This window comes from Protopterus annectens, chromosome 2.part1 (genome assembly GCF_019279795.1).
Source record: "Protopterus annectens isolate FY-2018-M chromosome 2.part1, PAN1.0, whole genome shotgun sequence".
NCBI lineage: Eukaryota > Metazoa > Chordata > Ceratodontiformes > Protopteridae > Protopterus > Protopterus annectens.
Window position 1 is genome coordinate 1,980,404,842 of NC_056729.1, and position 13,701 is coordinate 1,980,418,542.

The 13,701-nt window shown below is 42.1% G+C and overlaps 1 protein-coding gene across 1 annotated transcript in view; it reads left to right on the top strand.

Annotated features, from left to right (window-relative positions):
* Positions 1-13,701, top strand: part of ADAMTS6 (ADAM metallopeptidase with thrombospondin type 1 motif 6) — a 2,910,080-nt gene that overhangs the window by 2,722,718 nt on the left and 173,661 nt on the right. Inside the window, exon 15 of the mRNA XM_044063364.1 lies at positions 11,118-11,294. Coding sequence (XP_043919299.1) covers positions 11,118-11,294 — 177 coding nt within the window. The remainder of the gene's footprint in view (positions 1-11,117; positions 11,295-13,701) is intronic.

The window sequence follows — 13,701 nt, forward strand, 5'->3', positions numbered from 1 at the left end:
CTTCCGATGTCCCACACCATTATGATTACGCAAACATGCAGAAATCATCTTCTGTGGTGGATGTTTTCCCCTCAGCTCTTATTGGGAAGACCCTTTGTTCCTTCCCCTCCGGTTGCTACTCTGACAACGGACGCCTCCCTGATCGGGTGGAGGGGGGGCATTATCAGGGCAGAACTGTCCAGGGCACATGGCAACCAGACGAATGCCACTTGCACATAAATGTTCTAGAGATGAGAGCAGTGCTTTTAGCGTTGCAAGCCCTTCAAGGCTCTCTTCCCTTGGGAACGATAGCAATCCAGACGGACAATATGTCTGTAGTGTGGTATATCAACAAACAAGGCGGAACCAGGTCCTACCTCCTGTGTCGAGAAGCACTCAGACTGTGGCAATGGGCGATTTCTTCTCAGCGGTTTCTGATAGCAACGCACATCCCCGGGAAGTCCAATCAAATCGCGGACAAGTTGAGCAGAGCTATCCTCATGCCTCACGAGTGGTCTCTGAAAGACTCTGTTGTGAGAGAAATTTTTCTCAAGTGGGGTCAGCCTTGCTGCGACCTTTTTGCTACTCCCCAAAACAGGAAGTGCAGAGATTATTTCACCCTATTCCCTTTACCAGGCCAGCCCAGCAGAGACGCTCTAGTCCAAGTTTGGCCCCGGGACTTCTGTATGCATTTCCTCCCTTCCCACTAATCTCTCAAGTGATACAGAAAGCTATCGCTCAGAAGGCCTCGTTGATCCTCATTGCTCCTTACTGGCCTCGACAGGTTTGGTTCCCCTGTCTACATCATTTTCTGTTGGAGCGACCGTGGCATCTGGACCTAGTTCCAGATCTTTTGATCCATCATTCGGGTCAGTTTCATCGCCCCTTCCCTCTCTGAACCTCACTGCTTGGTTCCTCCAATTCCAACCTTAGCCAGGCTTCCTCAAATATCTCACTCTGTTCGAGATATTTTGATAGCTTCCCATAAATCTTCCACTCGAAAGATTTATTTGAGTAAGTGGAAACGTTTCGCCTATTGGGCTCAAGGAAGGGACATAGATCCTTTCACTGCTTCCATCCAAATGGTCCTTGATTTTCTAGCTGAACTCTTCCATGCAGGTTCATCTCCTTCTACTCTTAAAGTTCAATTGGCAGCTATTTCTAACTTTCATGTGGGTATTTCAGAGTCTGCCATAATGTCCCACAAGCTTTGCAAAGCCTTTTTGAAGGGAGTTTTTCTACTCAGACCTCCTATAAGAAATCCTCCTCCTCCTTAGGACCTAAATTTAGTTCTTAGTTCTTTGATTCTTTCCCCTTTCGAACCTGCAGCCTCCTGTTCTTTAAAATTGCTATCATGGAAGACACTCTTTCTGGTAGCTATTACTTCAGCTAGAAGAGTTTCAGAACTTCATGCACTCAGCTGTCGACCTCCTTATCTGTTGTTCCATAAGGACAGGGTATCTTTACGAACCAACCCGTCCTTTTTACCTAAGATAGCTTTGGCGTCTAACCTAAATCAAAGCATTGACCTCCCTGTGTTTTTTCCAGAATATTCTAACAGGTCTGAACAAAAATTGCATTGGTTAGATGTTCATCGTCAGTTAAGGTACTATTTGGATAGAACCAAACAATTCAGAAAATCTGACCAGCTGTTTGTCTCTTATGCAGAAGGCAGAATGGGACTTTCAGTTTCAAAGGTATCATTATCTAGATGGCTAACATCTCTGATTTCCCTTGTTTATGAAATTAGACACCAAAAGCTGCCTAACAAACCTAAAGCCCATTCTACCAGAGCTTTGGCTACTTCTATAGCCTTCCAAGACAGACTGCCTATTGACACCATTTGTGCAGCGGCTACTTGGGCTACTCCTCACACTTTCATTTCTCATTATAAGTTGGATTTAGCTTCTAGGCATAGAGCTAACTTTGGTTCCACTGTTCTCAAGAGTCTGTTCCGTTAGGCCACCCGGGACAAGGTGCTAGGGACGGTCCCATCCAGCAAGAATGAAGTAGATAGACAACTTAACATATAGAAGTTATGTTCTTACCATAACGCTCCATGTTAGTTGTCTTCTTCTCGCCTTCTTAAGGCCCCACCCTCCTTCCCCCTGGCCTGGACAGACCTAGAGGAGTTTTGATTGTGACCTCTCTTTCTACCACCTCTTCACTTTAGGTATATACTGCTGTGCATATTTTCCTGGATCAGGATGTAGGTCACCCTTCTCTTCTCCCTGGTTTATAGAGGTGGACTTTGTTTATAGTTATTCTGTTACTATTATAAGCTGGGCCTAGCTTACAAACGAGATCTGAGGTAACTCACGCCTAGCATTGTGGGATATAAGGGGAGCCTCGAGCCGGTGGAACCAACTCTCGAGCTTTTAGAGTGGCCGAGTCGGAGCCGAGGTCGGCTCCGAACCCATCCAGCAAGAAGAAGGCGAGAAGAAGACAACTAACATGGAACGTTATGGTAAGAACATAACTTCTATTTTTCTTGCTAGTATAGTTGGTTTTCTTTTTGTGGTCTTGCTGATCTGTTTTGTGTGTTCTTGGACTTGTGGTGACAAATTTTCTGTTTTGTGACTTCATTACTTGTGACAGATTTTTGCTAATTGTGACTTAACAGGATGTCTAAAGAGACCAAGCAGTCCAGTTTTAGGAAGTGTGATTCTTGCACACAAAAAATGTCGTTCACAGATGGACACACTAGTTGTGTGTATTGCTTGGGCGCCGTCCACCTGCAGGATTCCTGTTCTATTTGTCATGGTTTTAGTTTAAGGGTCCTCCAGGAATGGAAGGGCAAGCTGATAGTCAGGAGTTTGTTAAAAGGGGATTTTGAATCAGCTGTTGAAGGGACTCAGGCCTCCAAACCTTTAGAAAAGTCATCAAAAACGTCTTCGGCTCCAGCTTCAGAGCCATCGAAAAGTCCTGAGAAAGTGGATTCTTTGGATCTGAAGTCTGATGGTTCCAAAAAGGCAAAGTCTCCATCAGTTCCACCTGGAGTTTCGGAACCATCTCGGAGCCACAAAAGGAGCCGGTCACCTTCCTTGGATCCGATTCGTTTGTTGCCGCAGTCTCCTTTATTGCAATCATGGTGGGGAGCCACAAGTCCTCCACCCATTCCTCTTGGTCATCCAGGAGCCTTTCGGATGATGATGTGGAGCAGGTGGTTAGAAGGTTGCTTCGTACACTGGCCCTAGCAAAAATTCTCACGAGCCCAGCCCAGATGATTGTGGAGCTGACTTCAGTAGCTGCTTTACCTTCTGTTCCTCCTCCGACTCAGTCGACTTTGGAGCCAGAGTGTCTGGAGGTCCTTGTGGTGGAACTGTAGGACCCGAAATCCATCCTTGGAGTTTCGGTGCTGACCTCCACTCTGATCTCATCGATGTTGTTGTCCATCTAGGGATCTGGGGGGGCCGAGACTCCCTCGTCAGTTCCAAGGGGGAGAGGCGAATCGGATCTTTGTCAGACTCGACTCTCTCACTCGGAGCCTTGGCGCAGGTGAGTTCGGTACCCACATCAGCCTCAGCTCCATCCTCCTTGGCACGGGGAAGGTCTCCCAGTTCCTCGGAGCCGGAGGCTCTCTCGGCCTGGGATCATGGTGCCTTTGAGGTGATGAGGAGTGTGGTTTCCTTAGAAACTGCTCCATCCTCGCCTCCAGCTATTCTTCCCCCAAAAGGGACAGTGTCAACCTCTACACCATCCCTGGCATAGAGAACCAATGCCCCGGGATGCCCCAGTGGGTGAGACCCTCTCTTCTGAAACCTCCCTGGAGCAACTCTCTGAGGAGTTCCCTCGGAAGAGAACCTGTAAGAGGAAACACATAGACTCCCCTGAGTCTGTCACATTGAATACTGACTTACAGGGTTCAGAAGGGTCCCCACGGTCACCCTCTGAGGATGTCTCCTTTTCAGACATCTTACAGATCCTGAAACAGGGAGGTGGCTGGAAGACCCTCTCCCCTTCTGAAGATGAGTCTGTATACCTGAAGGCATTTCGTTCTCGACCCTCCACCTCTTGCGTGTTTCTGCCTTTCGACCAGCTCCTGGGTGTAGTCAGTCGAAAGCTGTGGGGCTCCCCATAGTCGGTGGAACCAGTTTCGAGGAGGCCCAATAAATTTATTACAGGTCCGGAGGACAAACAATGTTTATATAAAGGTGTCCCAGTAGATGCTATTGTGGTGGCGACGGCCACCAAGAAGGAACTAGTCAAAACTTCTTCATCTGTCCATCCATCAAATAAGTAGTCTCGAACGATAGACAGATACGAGAAGCATATGTTATCTTCAGCAGCTTTTACCCTTAGGCCGCTGAATTATTTATCCCATTTTACTTGTTTTCAGCGGGATCTCCTCAAGGAGCTAGGAGATACCCTCCAAGTTGCTACAGCTGGGAGGTACCTGACAAGATAAGCTCTCAGCTTGCGACCTTAACCTCTGTAACAAATTCCTCCATGCACCTCATTTCTTATGCAGCCGATGGAGCAGGCAGGGCAGCAGGCAATGGAATAGCTCTGAGGAGACATTCCTGGATGCGTCTTTGTGAGTTTGCTGAACCCTTCAAGTCTTCCTTTATTGATGCCCCTTTTGACGGCTCGTCTTTGTTCCGGCAAAAGTGAAAGAGACTCTTACCAGGAGTGAACAAGATGGCAAAACTCTATCTGCCATGGGAGTACGTGTCTCTGTCCCTACCAGACCTTATCCTAAAGGTCAGAAGGGCGGAAAAATGTGGTTCCGGAAATCCAAAGGAGCTTTGCCGGATGGTTGTGTTGAATTTTCCCCCAGGGGCAGAGGGGGAAATAACAATGGCAGATGCCGTCCTCGAAGCAGAGGGGGTATGCAGAATCAGGGTGACAGAGATACTTTCTCTAGTAGGCCCTTCCAGCGCTCCTGAAAGGAGGCCCGCCTGTCCACTGCTGGAGGCAGTCGGGGGGAGGTTATCACTGTACCCGAAAGCCTGGCTGGACATCACTCAAGACAAATGGGTATTGTTGATCATATCCAGGGGATACAACATTCCTTTCTCCCTTCCACCCATCAAAGTCTAACCCAGACGTACCACCTGGTCAAAGGGCTCACGCAACCCTAGAAATTCAAAGGTTGCTAAGAAAAAGAGTCATCCAAGAAGTCTCCGCAGACCAAATCGGATCCGGAATTTACTCAAGGTTCTTTTTAGTTCCAAAAAAGACAGGGGACTGTAAACCAATTTTGGATCTCAGCAGACTGAACAAGTTGGTAAAGAAAACAAAGTTCTAGATGGTGACACTGCAGTCTATACTCCCCTTTCTGGGACAAGACAATTGGATGTGCTCCGTAGATCTTCAGTATGCATACTACCACATAAAGATGGACAGACGATCCAGGAGATATTTACGCTTCCGGCTGGGAGCCGGTCATTACCAATTCAGAGCTCTGCCCTTTGGTCTCACTACAGCCCCCAGAGTGTTTACTAAATGCATGGCAGTAGTTACAGCTCACCTGAGGCATCTAGGATTCTGGGTGTTTCCATACTTAGATGACTGGCTCCTGACCACCACCACCGAGCATCTACTAACCAGGGCAAGAGACACCACCATTCATCTCTGCTCAGAGCTGGGCATTAACATAAATTTTGAAAAATCTGCCTTGTTGCCATCACAGCATATTACCTTTATAGGGGCAGACTTAAACACAAAAGACATGGTTGCAAAACTGCCTCACAAAAGAATTCAAACGTTAAGCCATCAGGTGTCAATATTGCTCATGATGGAAAAATTGCAGGCAAAATTTGCCCTCAAGGTTCTGGGTTCAATGGCAGCTGCAATAGCATTAGTCCCACTGATGCATTTACACATGAGAATATTACAGTGACTACTCTTTGCTCAGTTGTCCATGCAGGAGTTGCCAGTATCACACAAGATTCTCATTACGAACACCTGCAAGAGGGGCCTACTGTGGTAGCTTCAGTCTACGCAGGTAACGATAGACAGACCATGTGTTCTTCCCCAACCTGTAGCTACAGTGACCACGGATGCTTCCCAGATCGGGGTGGGGTGGGCATTATCTTGGACAGACTGTACAAGAGACTTGGCAAGAACACAAATACCACTTGCACATCAGTGTTCTAGAGATGAGGGCGGTGCTTCTGGCTTTGCAAGCATTCCAGAGTTCTCTTCCAACAGGTATGATTGCAATACAAACAGACAATATGTCCGTGGTGTGGTACATCAAAAACAGGACAGAACCAGATCCTACCCCCTCTCTCTAGAGGCTCAGAGAGTATGGCAATGGGCAATTTCTTCTCAGCGTTTTCTGACTGCAACGCACATCCTGGGGAAATCCATCATGATAGCGGACAGATTAAGCAGGGCAATTCTTACGCCTCATGAGTGGTCCCTGATTCAGGAAATTGCAAACCAAATTTTTCGCAAGTGGGCCAGCCTTCCTGTGACTTCTTTGCCACATCAATCAACTCCAAATGCAGCAGCTACTTTGCCCTATTTCCCCCTCTGGGGGAGTTACCAAGGAATGCATTTGTTCACGATTGGCCCCTGGGACTTCTGTACACTCCCCCCCCCCCCGTTTCCATTAATACCCAAGATCCTCCAGAAAGCCAAATTGTTGAGTCACAGGCTAATTCTCATTGCTCCTTACTGGCCCCGTCAGATATGGTTCCCCTTTTTATGGCCCCGTCTTCAGGAGGAGCCTTGGATCTTGGACCCAATGCCGGATCTTCTGACTCATCAGTCAGGAACGCTCCACCCCTCTATTCAAAGCCTCAAGCTGACAGCTTGGTTACTCCACTTCCCATCTTAGCCAGGCTTTCCGAACTATCCCCGGCAGTGTGACACATTCTAGTTTCATAGTACAAGAATACAACTAGAAAATGTTATGCAAGCAAATGGAAGAGATTTTCTTGCTGGGCTGACAAAAACCATATAGACCCCATTTACAGCCCCTGTGTCTGGAATCCTGGAATTTGTAACAAAAACCTTTAATCGGGGTGCAGAGGCAGCCACAGCACGAGTACAACCAGCTGCCATATCAAACTACCATGTAGGAGACATGGGATCCAATATAATGTCCCACAGATTATACAAAGCTTTTCTGAGGGATACATTCCTTTTAAGAGAACCACCACCTCCTTGGGGGCCTCAATTTGGTGTTATCTTCTTTAATTCTCCCTCCATTCAAACCAGCCTCCTCTTGCCCACTAAAGTTCTTATCTTGGAAGACAATCTTTTTAACAGTAATTACTTCCACTAGGAGGGTTTCAGAACTGCAAGCTTTGTCTATCCGTCCTTCCTATCTGATTTTTCACAAAGACAGAGTCTCTCTCAGGACAAATCCTTCTTTTCTGCCAAAAGTTTGTTCTGAAGCCAATTTAAATCAGTCTATTGAGCTACCCATATTTTTCCCCAGTCATGACAACAAGGCAGAGTACGAGCTTCACCAAATGGATGTACATAGGCAGTTACATTTTTACTTACATAGGACAAAGGAATTTAGAAAATCTGACCAACTGTTTGTTTCATTCTCAGAAAACAGAAAAGGAACTTCAGTTTCAAAAGTCATCATATCAAAATGACTATTAAGACAGCAAAACTGAACACCAACTAGTAAAAAGAAGAAAATGTTGACCTGTAGATACCAGTGCTCGTACTCAGGATGTAATCAAAAAACTTTATTCCACATAGAAGTTATTCCATAAAATACTGGTTAAGCGCTTTCAACTGGTGACCCAGTCTTCTTCAGAACACTTTGTAAAGCACATTACTAAACTTATATAGTATCAAAAACAGTTCAATTTGAAAAGCCCGCCAAAAACTTTAAAGGTATACTGTCCATTTGCTTAAACCAAAAACCTTCATAAATGAACAGTACAATTCCACAGGCTCTAAACATATAAAATATAAAATATAGTATGTAATAAACAACAAATATTGAATATTGTTCTAAAATGGTGATGCCAATAGAAAATGCTGTAAATGTCTTGTACATCGTAAGCAATCCTACTGTGTGTAAAAAAACACTGTACTATCTAACCTGTAATATGACATTAAATAAAATCCTACCTCAAAATCCTAAACTAGGAATATCAACTCCTTAATGTACAAGACTCTAAAAATAATGTCTATACGATGACATCTACTACATATAAGTGCCTCATGTAAAATAAATGAGAAAATGCATAAACTCCAGTTGGATAATGTATGGTGGTGATTTACTAAAACACAATCATATACTAAAACATAATCATATACTAAAAATTGTATACTAAAAAGACTAAAAATGCTAAAAAATACTGACCAAAACTAATACTATTGTGAGAGTACTAAAAAGGGTTTAATGCTGATAAAATCATTTACATTCAATATTCAATATTTGTTGTTTATTACATACTATATTTTATATTTTATATGTTTAGAGCCTGTGGAATTGTACTGTTCATTTATGAAGGTTTTTGGTTTAAGCAAATGGACAGTATACCTTTAAAGTTTTTGGCGGGCTTTTCAAATTGAACTGTTTTTGATACTATATAAGTTTAGTAATGTGCTTTACAAAGTGTTCTGAAGAAGACTGGGTCACCAGTTGAAAGCGCTTAACCAGTATTTTATGGAATAACTTCTATGTGGAATAAAGTTTTTTGATTACATCCTGAGTACGAGCACTGGTATCTACAGGTCAACATTTTCTTCTTTTTACCATATCAAAATGGCTTACAGACACCATTATTTATGTCTATAACTCTCAGAATAAAGAGCTGCCGGGAAAAAATTAGAGGGCATTCAACTAGAGCTATGTTGACTTCCACTGCCTTTCAAGCTAGGGTCCCTTTGGATTCAATTTATGCTGCAGCTACATGGGTTAACCCGCATACCTTTATCAGTCATTACAAAGTTGTTGTGGCCTCCCGGAACAGGGCATCCTTTGGTTCCACTGTTCTGAAGAGTTTTTTCCCTTGGGCTACCCGAGAAAGAATGTGCTGGGGACACTGTCCCGACCATCAAGAATGAAGGCGAGATAGGACAACTTAACATAAAGAAGTTATGTACTCACCATAACGTTCCATGTTTGTTGTCCATAATCTCACCTTCATTCTTACATCCCACCCCTCTTTCCTCCTTCCTGGAAGATCGAGAGGAATTTTCTGAAATTGGCTGTAAATTTCCTGATTCCCTTCATGCCTTAGGAATTATGGGCAGAGGATCTGTTGTTGTTGTATTGGGTTGCATAGTCTAGTGATTAGTTTCTCTCAAACGAGATCTGGGTAACAGTCACTAAGCGTCTTGGGATAGGATGTAGCCTCGAGCCAGTGAAAGCTCACTTGGGAAGGAGTTATGTGACAGAGTCTACATGTTATTGTAAATGCTATCATTTGAGAATTCATATGTAATAGCATACAGTTCTGGTGTCTTATGATTGTGGATAAGTTATTAGCTAAAAGGCATGACAAAGTAAGTAAATTAAGTGTGGTAGGGTGTGTCACTGCTGGTGCATTGTGTGATAGTGTTCCTTTGATAATTCAATGCCCCTAGGCTCTTCTTTTGCAATGATAGGGTTACTATATATAAGTTAGGGGCAGGGCTTAGTCACTGCCAGTGTGTAGTTTGTTAGCAAACTGGCACTTTTTCACTGTTCCTGTGTTTCTCCCTTGCTTTTGCTGTTGTGTTATGATGGAGTCAATATGTCTGAGTTAGGGGATATGGGAAGCGTATCCTGTATGTAAAAGCATAGTGGTAAGTTAAGAAACATAGAAAGTAAGTATGTGGTTTTGGGGAGGGTTACTATGTACAGTTAAGTGAATTACTGCAAAATGCATACTTAGTGAATGCATTTATTGACATGTTTCATTTTGTTACTTATATTTCAACAAAAGGAACATGCAATAATATTATATGTTCCCACACGAAAATTATCAAACACTGAATCTGCACACTGCTGAAACATAAAAACACCAATAAAACTTAATGGCTGCACAATAATTCAAAAGGCGGGGTGGGCTAAGCCTCCTGCTCCCCCACATGGAGGGGTGATAGACTACAAATCCCCTGTTGCCTATATATATATATACTAATTCCAAGACTGCACAGCAATAGGGAAAAGTGAAGAGTCTCTGATCCCCTCTGTCTGATAATCTCACAATGACAAGTGATTCACACTTCAACATAAAAGACATTCTAGAAACCTAACTGCAACCATCCATATACATACCCATGCATATATATAAAATGTATTGATACCACATTTTAGTAGTTCTTAACTGGCTAAAGACCACTGTAAAATAAAAATAACTAGCCATTTCTGGCAGCACCCAGAGGAATAGAGTAATTTCAGTATACAAGTTAGATAAAGCAAGGTTTGCACATGGTCTTTGAACAGATTATCTCTAAAAAATTAAGAATAAAGAAAATGTACAGATGTAAACTATAAGTAAGTCACATTGTTCCTAGACAGTATTTATGCATGCATGCTTCTCCATGAAAAATCAAATACAAGGTGAAAAAGTAATAATTCTGAGCCAGACAGAAGTGCATTAATGAAAAAGGAGGCAAAATGTAACATACAACAGCAGATAGCATTCAAAAATAAGGTTCCTTACAAGCTGTCAAGTCACAAGATCAGCAGCTTTGAAAGTAAACATCTGTTAGGAGCAAGGGATGAGAGGAGAAGGAAGGAAGGGAGGGGCATTACAGAGGAATGAAGTCAGGCAGAGATACATTGATGAATGTCACGTGAGTAGGTTGTAAGAGGAGGTTAGATGGAGGGGGGTTATGAGATATAGGAGGAAATTTTGCTCTTAGAATTGTCAGCTATCAGTGCAGGGATTTGGTTTACATTAACATTTAGAGGATACCAGTCAGGATGGAACCCAAGCAATCATGTGTGTTTTAACCTGGAACTGGTGAAAGCCAAACAAGAAACAATGTATTATTTCCTATGGGAAAAATAATTTCTATAGTGCTGCCTTAACTAAGTGTAGCACCACAAGCATTGCTATTGGATATGTGTATGTTTCTGAATGTTTTAAATACTTGATTGCAAATTTATTATATGCAAGACAAAGGTGTGTCATAGCTGTATGACATAGCTATTAAGGGTGAGTTACAGTAACACAATAGACTACTGTCCAAGATTTATTACTGTGTTTTATGTTTTTTAGTGTACACCCAAATGTGGTCCGGGTTTTAAGCACCGGATTGTTTTATGCAAAAGTAGTGACCTCAGCAAGCCTTTCCCTTCTTCCAACTGCACAGAAGGAATCAAACCACCTGTCCGAATGCGCTGCAGCCTTGGACGTTGTCCACCACCTCGATGGATTGTTGGAGAATGGGGCTTGGTAAGAGAGTAGTATTATTTACCTGATTTTATAAACCAGGTACCCTCTATATTCACGTTTCCTACTTCTCCTTTATGACTGTTACATAACATTAGTACAAATACTGTACATACTTGCTCAGTACAAGATGTTTTTCCTAAACATGGAATTTTCTCTACTGTTTTAAGTTAATTGTGTGTATCCAAGTCCAGTTTGTAATTTATACATGAATTTATACTATTATATATCTGCATATAAAATAGTTGATGTTATTGTATCCTAGTACCCCACACAGATCCACAATAGCAAAGCCTGCTCAAATCCTACCTGCTGTCCAACACCTGGTGATGTGTACGAATATGTAATGAATTATCATGGAGGTATCCTCACTGGCCTCATGAATATTCATCATGTATTTGCATGTCACATGATTTTTATCAGATATTACCATGTCAATTCAGGGAAATAAACATCAAACAAAACATTGATTTTTAAGATCAAGTTTTAAAATTAATTTTAAAGGAACAGCACTATAACTGTTAACAGACTACTGAAGGAACAGCACTGTAACTACATTCATTGTAAAGGAACAGCAATGTAACTGCACTGTAACAGTTGACTGCCTACTGAAGGAACAGCACTAAAAATACTTTCATTTTAAAGGAACAGCAGTGTTGCACTCTATAACTATCATGATACTTCGTGACATCCACAGGTTTGAAAAACAAACACTGTTTCTTACCTGACTTTACATTATTTGCAATGGGAAGTAAAAAAAAAAAAAAGCACACTGTAAGATGTCCTCGATCACTGAATACCATCAGGTGTGCATGGCTTTGCACACTCTTGGGTCACATTCTTTATGTATGCAATGAATGAGCAAATCTAACTGGTTTGTTTAGATAATGATCCCCAAAAACAGTGATATTACGAATGTACTACTGAGTCTGGTGTGGGTGGCAGGGCGCTCATAGAAATTAGCCTTCGCACTAAAATAGTAGCATGAAATGGACGATGCTATGAGTTAATATATCATAAAATCACTCAGTAGGGAAGGTCAAAACATTGTTTTCTCTCCTGTTTCCACATATCTTGTCTAACAATTGACATTGTGACGACCCTACCCTTCCTTATCATGTAACTAATCTTCTCTCAGAGCCTGCATAGTCATGGCTCAAAAGACAGCTGAGAAGTTTTAAAACACAATTTATAATTTAATATAGTGCAATCAGAAAAATGTGTGCTGTGTCACTGATAGTGGTAGAGCAGACAAACATGTAAGGTTACTCATGAAATACAGATAATCTTGTTGATATCTGTAATAAGCATAATCAACATCCAGTGTATGCATGATGTCACTGGCAAATCTGCATGTCAGTCAATTCATGCTTCATTCGCATATTTAGCATGTCAGTCACACAGGGTATGCTAACTCCTCTGCAGTCTGACCATGTGGGTACTGCAATACAATTATGCCACATATTTTTGCTTCTATTGCTATGTAAAGATCATAGTGATGAAGCCAGTGGTGCATTAATTTAGTCATTTCCAAATTCCCATTTTTGATAAAAGTCACTAGGTGTGCCAGGTATATGCTTGCTGTAATCACCTGAGAGCAGTTAGGATAACCAGACTTGTATGTTACTTACTGTAAGTTTGTTAAGATTTCAGTGGTCTAAATTCCATAGGAAAAAATGGAAATAGTGGGAACAATACATGCAGAAAAATGTTTTGGAGGAGAAATGAGGTTTAAGAGAAGGTAGGAGTTGAATAATTTATGCAATGCTGCTTAGAGTATACATCACATATATTGTTATATATCCTGTAATATCTGTAAATATGAACTTCTTAATATGGTTTGATTACCTTTATATAAATGTACGTTTGCAAATGCCACAAGTGAAACTTATAAAGGTGTAGATTTCTGTGGTCTATGCTGTAGCAGTCTTTGGGCTATTGTAATGCTTTCACCAAAGAGTGGCACAGACAGACATAATTCATTCTAAGTCTGGTTCCAGCACTGACCTGCACAGTTTGTATGTAATTGCTGTAAAACAGTAGAGTGAATCTTGACAAAAGAAAGATTTGTATTGGCACATGCATCTCCTTTCTATAGGCTATACATGGGGTAGGGAGCAGCTGCAGTCATGGAAGATGTCTGCAAAGGTTCTGGAAGACAGTTGGTTAAGCCCAGCTATCTGTCTTCTTACATGAACATCTGCTGTTGCAGTGAATTGTTATACAGTGTTACACTCTTGTGCATAGACAACTCACTGCAAGTTGTTTCACTCTAGTGCATTTATTTTATGGAAGTCTAGCCAATACATCTGCCACTGTTTGTAAAACAAATACTTTTAAGGCCATTTTACTGGTATAAATGTGTTATTCCCATCTATGAGTTCTAAGCTGAACAGATGACAAGCTGTAC